Raw genomic sequence first — 12041 nt, forward strand, 5'->3', positions numbered from 1 at the left:
CTCATTAGATCAGAGAAATCTACTGTGGTGATCGTCTAATGTTAGAAAACTCACCGAGATAGTAGCAGAAAACCACAGAGACAAAGTGAACTCGAGAAATTATAAATTCTTAATTCGCAGTTTACAATTAATATGCTTTCACTAAAACACTGGTTTTTTTTCAATGACGGAAAGTGAAGAACTCTGAAAATTTATTCAGGGTGACAAAACGAAGGCATGTGAATCAGTTTTAAAAGAAGTTACTTTACGACATACTAAATAAACATTCACTACTATTCTCAATGTTTCAGTAAAATATTCACAGCCTTTTTTATTTAGCGACTTGTGAATCTATATTCAGTAATAATAAAGCTGGAGACTATTATAAATATACAGATTGTTTACTTTAACAAAACAATGCGTTCCTGACTGGTATAAAACAGAATATTTTACTAGTATAATGGTGCTTAAGTGCTGCTACATTTCTGTGATGCTTGAATGGCTTCAGAGGACTTGTGTTGGTAGATAAGAACACGTATATATTTTAGCAGGTGGAAATCTGAACTTTCAAGAGGCAACCTTAAACATAGCTGTACAACCTTCCCAAAAGTTTTGTTTAGTAGCTGTGCATATATTTTGGCACAGTATACCTATCAATTTTTGCTGTGGGCTTAGGTGCTTGAATGGCTTCGAAGAAAACATTGACCAATAGCAAATAAAAAATAATAATAAAATACATTTTTTTTTCATAAGTCAGCACAAAAATTTAATTGTCCTATAACCTGCGGAGGATTTTTTTAAAGTAGCTTTGCTGATGTTTCAATAATATATTCATAGTCTTTTTTTGTAGGCCTGTGAAACAATATGAATACTAATAATATAAAGAACAAATGGATTATTTTTGTCTAATAATGGTAAAATCAACGTTCCTACTAGTATCAATATTTTAGCAGCCTTAGATATTGAGATAAAAGGGTCTTGAGTATTGTTTCAAGAAGACGTTTGCTTTTTTTGATAATTGCCTGTATGTTCCTTTAGAAATTTTTGTGAGATTTCCCTGCGATTTCTATTCCGTACTGTTGTGGCTCACGATAATAAAATAACAAAAAGAAAAAGTACAGTTTTGACCACAGGCAATTTTAATAATAATTTGTAAATAAATAATTAAATCATTTAACTAGTTATTCTGACATAATTCATTGTTGCACATTTCATCACTACCAAACTTATCAACGTTTCTCACTGTAGTCCGAAAACCAAAAGAGTTGTACCTAGACTTTGTGTTTATATAATATTTTTGACAGGTCTAGAATAATTTAAGGGTGCTGATCACGAATCTGATGAATTACTTTTTGTGTCAAAACAAAAACACTGGAATATTAAGATTGCAGCAACTGTAGATGTCAAAAATATCGAAAGTCTTATGTCTTAAAATCTGTGTGACATAGAATCTAACTCCTGGACAGTTATATCTATGTGCTCTGATCCAAAGAATTAGAATACATTCGTTACTTGTAATAAACTTTCTTTCATAACATACAAGTTTTCCTCGCACTCATTTTCCTAGAAGTGGGTTCTTCGCCATCGAATTCCTTTGGAGCAAGTAACACTTTCAGGCACTAGTAGGGGAAGAAAGATTTTTGCATCATCAAGGCACCAGCCATAGCCTTATAGGTTAAAATGTAGTAAATTGGGTTCAACGACACTTTTTCATAGGCGTGTCTGCAGATGGGCTCTCTTTTACAATTCCTGTAAATTTTGTAATTGGTGGAAGTGTGAAAAGCTTGGGGGCTTATAGAAGAAACCTTCCAAACATTTTATGCCAGAGTTTGGCGTATTTTTGACATTTTGTCACATTGTTTTTGTCCGTTGAAAGCTGATATGAAGATAGTAACATGGAAAAGAGCGTATAAAAATGCAATGTTGTACTGGAACCTCCATAAATAGAGTCCAGCTATCAAGATCTTCACAACTGTGCCCTTCTCAGTACCAAAACAGCAGAAAGAACATTGGCTGCTAATAAATCCGATACAAAATTTGCACACTCACTTTCACATATTCCATAAAGTTAAACTATTCTACTGCATTATAACAGAGGTTTCACATCATGAAAGTAGTGCATACATTATAAACATGGTTTCATTTTACGTACTAGCAAAGACATAGCACTTTTCTTCTTTACAGCCAATATGGCTGCCATCTTTATTTTCTTAAAATATTTTCAATGGTTAATCTCTTGGCTTCGTATTTAAATTACTTAACCTAAATAAACCTAGGTGTAAGTACCAACATTTTAGCTCGATGTCGTGTACCAGCTGAAATATAGCCCACGTGACCCTTTTGATTTTGCAGCCATCTTGGATATCTAAAATGTTTTGATCTGATAAAATGTTATTCACCATAATCAGCACCCTTGAAACACCCTGAAAAACAGCAATAAACTTTCAATAAATACAAAACCCAGATTCAGCTAAAAAAGTGATTTTAGCTGCAAGACAACTATACATTAATAATCACATTACCTTCCATTAATTTTCACTACACATTCAGTTCATTTTTACCGTTGTGTAATAAACTTTGAAAGAAATAACAATTCAAAAGACACTTATTAATAAAAAAGTTAAAAAGTGGCAAATTTGTACCTCAGTTATTATTCTATACAAGAAATGTACCGGCATTTCTTAACAAGGTTCCGCAAGTCATGTTCGAAATTTCATCACAATTGTTAAAAACGATTTATAGAATAAAAATATTTTGTAAAATTAAATTCATATGCATTAAAACATTTAATTTGGGAACACAGTTTTTCATGTATATGAGATCGTTTTTTCTTATAAAAAAAAAAAAGATAAATTTTGCATCTGCGAACACTTAAGTGAAGGAGTTCTCGATTTACTAATGTTTGATAGCCTTGCCCTAAATAGTCTATACGATTAAAAGCTACTATTACACGTTGATATTGATTGTTTCGTTATTTTCAATACGTGGATGTTAACTGCATTAACACTCATCCACTCTATAGATTCTGAAAACTACAAAACAGCCGTCTACTAGTGTATAAAAGTTGGATTTATACATCACCATTATCTGTGACAAATAAAACAAATTTACAATACTTGTAACACTTGCTTTCAAATGATACAAATGCTTGTTACAAAACACGCACTCTGTAGAGTTTGTCGCATTTTATAATTAAACACTTGAACTAATAAATCAAATGAATAATGTAGATTTCAGCTTTTATAAATATTAACATTTCACACATACACGAGTATAAATGTAACTGCACTAAGCATACGAGAAAATATCATCTTTGGTAAATAATTCTTCACACACATTCTGCTTCAAAATGAATTGTTTTTAAATATCGCGCAAAGCTACACGAGGGTATCTGCGCTAGCCATCCCTAATTTAGCAGTGTAAGACGAGAAGGAAAGCAGTTAGTCATCACCACCCACCTTCAACTCTTAACAACAAATAGTGGAATTGACTGACCATAATAACGTCCCCACAGTTGAAAGGGTGAGCAAGTTTGTTTTGACAGGGATTCGAACCTGAGATTACGAGTCGACTATCCTAACTGCAGCAGATAATTCTGGAGTGATTAATGTTCGTTATCCACTAGTTGGTTTGTCACCATATAAAAAAGAGCGTTTTATTGAAATGTTCCAATTATTTCTGCATTTATCTTAATTATCGCATCAATTTAATTTCTAACACATGAAAACGGTTTAAAATAAATTATCAAACTATTTTTAAAACTTTTTTCCCAATATAACTAGCTTTATACAAACTGTTGGGCAAATATGTATACAACCTCAACAAGTTTAATTATCCAGAAAACAAGGCCCAAAACAGTAAGTTCTGTACATAAAATAAATATATAACTACGACGCAGATTATATTGTAGAAAAGTTAAAACGAGCCGTAAGTTAATTTCTGGAGGAATGTTGAGTGCCGATTTATGAAAGTAACTTGCTTTGGTCAGAAGTTACCAATAATAAATTACAGCAGTATGTACTAAAGTAGAATGAGTACAACGGTAGGGAGACAATTATCAGACTTATCTGTTATTCGCATGTGAAAAACAAACAAAAAACAACACATGATCAGATATGAGTGCTCAGGCTAACAACGTCCCATATCTAAAACTACCATATTTATGTTAACAGTATAGTAAAACTTGATGTCTAAGCTGAAAAAAAAAAAAAAAAAAAAATCAACAAAAACTAGCATTAAATGTCAAGTGTAATTTTTTTTTACACTTAAAAAAAAAAATGGCGTACCTCAACCAATCAGCCAACCCGTTCTATATTTCGATTCATGAAAAATTCATTCTTAAAAGCAAATGACAAGACTGGCCAAGATATTGTAAATTACAAATTATAAAATAGCTTTCGAAGTTACGTTACTAAACGGCTGTTTCGTAGTTCTAAGAATCTATGGAATGGATAAGTGTTAATGTAGATATAATAGGATGCTCGGATGTAAACCACGCTATGTTAGTTATTTTGTACTATTTCGAGCCATTTATTTTTTAACAAAAAATACAACTATCTGAACGAAATTACAGTTGACATAATACCAAATATTTTTATCCAATAAACTTATTTCCATTCAAGGATTAAACAGCATTTGGAAGAAGTATAAAAGCTTAATAGTAATGAACAGACATAATTAATAAATTAACTTTTTTAAATTTATTTATGTAGATCAAAGACACACGCAAAAATACACACGTAGGTGCAGTCAGCTTGTTTGTTTTTGAATTTCGCGCAAAGCTACACGAGGGCTATATGCGCTAGTCGTCCCTAATTTAGCAGTGTAAGACTAGAAGGAAGGCAGCTAGTCATTACCACCACCTCCAACTCTTGAACTACTCTTTTACCAATGCATAGAAGGATTGACTGTAACTTTATAACGCCCCCTCGGCTGAAAGGGCGAGCATGTTTGGTGTGACGGAAATTCGAGCAAATTCAGCTTCCTAAAAATATAATGCATCACCATTTTTACATTGATAATCATTATTTTAGTCATAATGAATTTTACCGAGTGTGATGCAGTAACGAATATTACAATATTATCAAACGTTTTTTTTTTTAAACTTGGCAAACAAAATGTCTACTGTTAGTTCTGCAAATATTGTACTTAAAAGACTTACTGTTGCAATAAATATACCAATTTGATCAGAAATATTTTGCGATTCTCTGACAGTATACAATAAAAAACAATGTATTCATAAATTCGTGTGAATCATAATCTCTGCTTAAGACTTTTAGATTCCCAATAACAAAATCCTATTGTACTGTACCCTGGCCATTGTTTAAAACCGCCTGGTAACCGAATTGTTTGTATTCGTTTGACATAACTGGAAAGACACTCTAACAGGACCAGCGCTAGGGGAATTCCAGGATGGTCCTTGGACCCTAAATTTTATTGTGAACAGCCCAAGTTCAGCCTCTATAGTGGTTTAATAAGATTAAGCAACGTTTAAAAAAATATTTTTAAATCGCTACAAAGAGTCAACAAAAGTTAAACAATTACTTCTTGTGTGTAGAAAAGGAGAACTTTAGTATAAATTCGATCAAAATGAGATTAAACATTTTTATACATATATTTTATTCATGTAAAGAGAAAGACAGAAAGACACAAGACAGGTGTATTATATTTGCTTTATTGAGGTAGTTAGTAAGATGTGCTGCTCGGGCCAACTAATATCGTGTATCTATGCTTCAGGCCTTCCTTGTCTGTTTACCTACGTTGAACCTATCAATATATTGTCAGAAGTAAGGGGCACTTTCAATTACGAAAATACAAAAGTATCTAAATTTCCGTGAAAAGAACGCAAGCTTTCATAAATAAATCAATTTATGACGAAATCGAACTAAAAATGTTTAGATATGCGACTGAAAAATATGCCAGGTTAAGAAATGAAAACACACGATAACAACCACATCAAATCTAAACCGAATAAATCAAGTGCTTTTTTCCAGAATGACGGAGAACAACGTTCTCATTATTAAAATAAGAATCAATTTTGTCATCCTTGTTTAACAATATAATCGGCACTAGAGGACGTTTCGAGAGCTAGACTTCCCTGACTTAGCCTCAACGGAGGCAATTGCGTACGGCTACAACTCCACTGGATCTCCGTGTGTTAAATGTTATCTCTGAAAACTTTTTTCAAGTTTGCTCTTAATGTTTATTTTATGCAATGTGAATGTTTAAATCTTAAGTCTTATCTAATTAGAGACTGATCAATATGGCAGGTAAAGTCAGGTTGTATGCGTGCGTGTATACATGGGCGTAGGTAGATATTATAACTGAGGGTTCTACTTTTACATAGAAAGGAAATGAGTAACGAAGCCATACTGGGAATCCTGTTAGGTTTTTTTTGTTGTTTGTTTTTGTAAATTACGTTGGAAATGGTGTGTTTGGATGGTATCTGAAGTTGTTTTTCTACCATTTAAAATGTTTTAAACATGTACATGAATTTAATTTCGAGGATGAAAACTCGCATATATTAAGACTACTGGTATGGTGCACTTTCATTATTGTTATAGATTTTCATATGAAGTTCAAGAGCCGAAATATATACATTCACACACACACACACACACACACACACATGTATTATCTGTACGTGTTTCAATAGCCTATACACTACAAAAGATAAAACATGGAATTTTTATCCAAAAGCCATAGGAGAATAAATAATTCATAGTCACAATTCAAGCTACCTGCGAAGCAAGCAGTAGAACATGCCAACAGTACTTTACTCGCCAAATAATCACCTTCATTAGTGCGATATCATATAATACTGTCCTAATATATTAATGAAGGATGTGATGGGCAAAACATTTTTTGTACCTACAAACCCGTACGTTGCAACTTCGTAGTTGAAAAACTATGATGTTAGGCCAACTGCATATCTAATGACACGCCCTTTACAGGTATGACTTTAATAACATGATGAAAAGTTCATGTTTTGGTTGTGATACCTTTAACGTGACTAGTAATGATACAATTTCATAAATGAAGACTCACCGTAATCAAAGTTATAACGTTTTAGCAACAACGGATACAAAGTGTTACTAAAATAATTGAGAAATATAAACATTTGTTATTTATTTCCAAATTGAACATCATAATAATAATGCCGTTATTATTTAGTTTTTACATACAGGAAGTTATTAAACGTTAATATGTGAAAAACATACTTCTAACATAGATATACTATCGTGCTTTTCGTACATCGTTGATATTTTAGGCTAAAGAGAAACATTACAAGGTTTTTGAACTTAAGAATCGGCATTGTTTAACACGGATATTTTCTCGTGTGCCTGACTTGCGAGATTGTATTCATGATGTTAGAAAACAACTCGTTGATTCAAAATGCGTTAATATAAAATAAAAACCCTAAAACCCGAGCGCTTTCAAAATGTGAATATTTTTCTTCAGGGGCAAACAGATTATATGCAAAAGATACATTGCAGCTCACGTATAATTAACAATCCTCTTACCAACAAAACAAATATCTCTCAGGGCTTAAGAGTATAACAATAAACTAATTATAACCTTTATGAAATATGTCGAAACGGTATTGGTAACTTTTTAAAAATTACGTATGAATTTGTAAGCTGCGATATTTATAACATGACTATTTCCTATATGAGAGAGATGAATATATATGAACCAGTGATATCAATAGCTGACGCGCAGTTCACATTTTAACATACACGGAACAAACACAACTATCGTCAATGTTTCAATGCCATCAAATCTGAATTGCCCAAACCACAGACTGCGAGTCAGAAAAACTTGACTGTTCAGACAGGAATTTAGTTAATACTAATAAATAAAATTCGAAATAGAAATTATCCATTAAATAACACCAGTCCACATTTACATGCAAATATAAAATAATCAGGCCATACTGAGAGTTCATCACATTTTATAAGGCCTTTATTTTCTCGATCACAAACTTTGAAGCCACAATTTTCATTGTAACAAACTTTTGAAAAGGAAAAGGCCGTCAGCTTTAAGACATAAATCACAATAAACTTTCTACTATAATGGACGTTAGTTTACAAAGTTACTTTTATACAGATTAAAGGCATAAGGATACTACTGAAGTTGCATCAGAGAATTTCACAGGCATATGGCAAAGTGAAATTGGTACAATTCTATTTTTGTAGTCACGAAATTAGCCACTGATTTTGAAGGATGGTTGAAATGAAACTTCTTAAATTAAAACCCCTGCTTATAATTTTGTTGATGATACTAAGATATATCCAGCTTCACTGCAACAGCATCTTGGTTTGAAGGGTTCTCTTTCATAACCACAGCAGGTGTAAGCGTTGCTTAAGATTGGATGCAAGCCTGCTATTTTCATAAATACTCCAATGTACAAGTTTTTCTGCTTCCCTTATTCAAAATTCTGCATCTTTTGGATCTGTATCAGTTAGTAATTTCATTCTGTGAAATCTTTCTCAAAAATGGATTTAACTGTTAGTAACAAACCAAACACAAAGGTAAACACGGTGTCATGGTTCCACTCTGCAGCAACACAAAACTGCAGTAACATGTGTAGCTGTCCTTTTAAAGAGCAATCAACTCTTTGCACTGATTGGTTGTTCTCCTCTACTCCATAATTAGTGGCATTAAATAAGCAGGAAAAAAAAAGACCCCTTACAGCATATTTGCCACATAATGCTATGAGAATTAAAACTGCATCTAACTTTTGACCATTAAGTATCAAAAGTATTTCTAAAATACCTTTTAATTTCTTATTCAGAAACATAATTCATCTCAAACATTTTAGTAATTAAGAAAACTTCGTACATGAAAGACCTTACTTTTATTAGCTGTACCAATTAATCTGTACTCACACACATGGTGCAAAGAATGCTCAGATCTGGGCAAGTTTTCTCGGTACTAACAGAAAATAAGCAGTTTTAATACCCTTTCCAGAATAAATATTTCTCAAAATCTACTTATTCTAATGGAACTAAATTTCACCACAGGCACATTGAGAATCACAAACTTTATTAAGAAAAGTTTGGGCAAGGTGCAGTGTTTCAAAAACTGTCACAGGTGTTCAATATGGTTTCTGTCACTGTCGGTGAGCATTTAAAGTCTGTCTCTAAAAATAAACTAGTATAATCTGTTCTGGATGGTGTTTATTGGTCCTCACATTCTTAAATGGCCATTTTAAGATCCTACACAATTTGGAGACTATTTTAATTGTCATTATTTTAAAAGACAAATCCACAAGCCAAATACATGCAAGATCGTCATCTGCACACTTCTCTGTCCAGAAAACAAGTGTCCATTTTTTCATTAAAAAGCCTTTTGACTAAAGAAAAAACTATTATTATTTTGATATAATAGTAATACTATCCTACACACTGATATAAGTTACTAATTTAGTGTTATTGAGAGAAATGTCAGTTAACAAGAATGATGATTTAGGTATACAGTATAATGTGGTTTTTATTCCACTTCTCACTCTAGAACAAGTCTTAGACTGCAATGACATTAAGTACGAGATCTTTAAGTTCCTCACTGCACATTAACTAATAAGTTGATTCTTATTAAAATAGAATATTTAAGTTTTAAATTTATAGTTTATTTTATTTTGCATTTGTTTTTTAATTTTACTTAGACAAATGTTGTCCCTTGGCACCAACAATTGGGGTTAAAGTTCTTACATTCAGTTTTTTTCCTATTAACACTTAATATTTTGCTTCACCTGTTTTATTATTAATTCTAAAATGAATTATACAAGTTTCTTTAATATATGTTTTCTGTGTGGATTACAGTTAATAACATACGAAGTTTAGTCTCAACATAGCAAAGTTTTCCTTAAACTTTTGTAAACTTATTAACCTGAGTATCACATGTTACATCCTCGCAGTGAATGTATTTGGTATTATATACAAAGGTCAAAATCTAATAATGAATCATAGAACTTTCAAATTTAATAAAGTTAAAAAACACAAAAGTCCAGAATCCACATAAGAATTTCCAACTCACAGTTTTTACAGATGTAGATATGACTGAATATTGTTTTCCCATCTTAGTAACTTGCACAATGTGTCTCATTTCAGTTTTACTGGTTTCCAGCAACTTTTTCTAAACACTTAAAAGAACATATTTGTGGGATATTTTTCTAATTGTTTGTGGCAAAATCTTACTAGTTTCTAGTCTTTTTCTAGATATTTACCTGGCACAGTATAATTTTTTCTATGCATTTATGTGGTACAGTTTTAAAACTCTTTAATTTTCAAAATATTTTTGTTAATATGTATGAAGTATATTACCCTCCATCTTAGAAATTTCTAGCCATATAAAGCCAAGTACACAGTCTCACATATTTTACTTTTTTTTTCAAGCTGTTTTGTTGATATTTTTCCAGTAATACAGCTACACATATTACTCACTTTTTAAGAAGTTTTCTAGCAATTTACTAGTATTTATCAAAGCTTAAGAAAAGTAAATAGAACGCCATAGAATGGATGGCAACTACCTGTTATGGAGACAAGTGTAGAGGACGACGTTTCGAAGACAAAAGGCAGAAGACTTTTGAAACGTCGTCCTCTACATTTGTGTCTCCACAACAGGTAGTTGCCATCCATTGTACAAAGTTTCATCATGAATACTCAGCCTAAACAATCCACCAAAGAAGAAATAGAACATTTTATTCATTAAACACGTGTAACACTGATATACTGACAAATCTCAAATTTAACTATTATATATATTTAAAAAAGCATTAAAAATTATTTCAGAAGTAAAGTTTAGCAAGAAAAACTAGCATCATAATCAAGTTATAAAAATTAACCAACAACACAAGTGTAATATTTGTGGTGAATCCATTGCTATAGCATAGGTTTGTTTTTTTTCTACAAACTTTACTTCTGAAAGTTCTACATACAAATTAAATATTGATAATAAATGCGTACCTTCTTTACATCAACAGTTTCATCATTTATGGGTTCCAATAACATAACTAGTCTTCATTGCATCACATTGATAACACATCATATAAAGTATATTATTCATATCCCCACATTTAGCCTAAACCATTCAAGTTACATGTTACATTCAAAGAGGTACACACACACACACACACTTGCACCTTCTTCTTAGTGATGCAAGAAGAGATTTTTGTAGTGGAGGTGGTAAAACCAACTGAACAAAATCAAACCTCTGTATGTGGTGGAGACTGATCACACACAGCACTTTAAGTTAAACTGGGGGTGCTACTGCACACTTAGAATCTCTAGTTCTCATGCCCCATGCTTGTTCATACCAGAATGAATGAGTGAGCAGAATGTAATTTAAATATTCAGACTTTGTGTGATTTCTAGTTCTGGAAATAAGGAAGTTAAAAATAATATTAGCTTTGAAAAACTAGATGTCTATGTTTCACTTTATTAATTGCAAACTGGCTTGCTATAGTCAATAGCTCAAAAACTATAAGGCTTTGTTAGACACATGAAAGATAACAAATCTTGAAGGTTTCATTTCAGCTATGTTAATACAGCATATTTCTGGTGGTTCTTTAGTATCCTACTGTTCTAGTTAATAATTTAGTCAACAATATAGAAATGACACATGCATGTCACAAAGTTGTACAAAGTCACATCATATATATAACCACAAAATCCCATTCTGGTGACACAAGGTACTTTATCACTGACACAAACATGAAGTTCACTGCTAACCTTGACAAGTTTTTGTTTTTAATGATTTAAAATAAATGTATACATGAACATGGTTGCTTAATTACACTTTTTCAACTTTTACATTTTACTGTTAAATAGGTGACCATATCTCAACACTCATACACAGCCTTAAGTCACAAGCGAGGAGAACTTACCTCATGATTATTAAATTATACTGAGGCCTATATTACATATCATACAGTCACAAGTCTTCCGATATTCTTGAGAAATTCGCTTTTGGCTTTTCCACCGTACCAATGAATGACTTGTACCTGAAGCTGAATGAAGGTAGAAAGAAACTAATCAGTGAAGTAAAATTTACTGGAAATA

General features: G+C 32.0%; 1 protein-coding gene across 2 annotated transcripts in view; it reads right to left on the bottom strand.

Moving 5' to 3' along the window:
* Positions 1–12041, bottom strand: part of LOC143249439 (uncharacterized) — a 45639-nt gene that overhangs the window by 33056 nt on the left and 542 nt on the right. For both annotated transcript variants that reach the window (XM_076499282.1, XM_076499281.1), the window contains exon 2: positions 11867–11989. In XM_076499282.1, the coding sequence (XP_076355397.1) occupies positions 11867–11871 (5 nt within the window). In that variant the 5' untranslated portion in view covers positions 11872–11989. The remainder of the gene's footprint in view (positions 1–11866; positions 11990–12041) is intronic.

This window comes from Tachypleus tridentatus, chromosome 4, assembly GCF_004210375.1.
Source record: "Tachypleus tridentatus isolate NWPU-2018 chromosome 4, ASM421037v1, whole genome shotgun sequence".
NCBI classification, from domain to species: domain Eukaryota; kingdom Metazoa; phylum Arthropoda; class Merostomata; order Xiphosura; family Limulidae; genus Tachypleus; species Tachypleus tridentatus.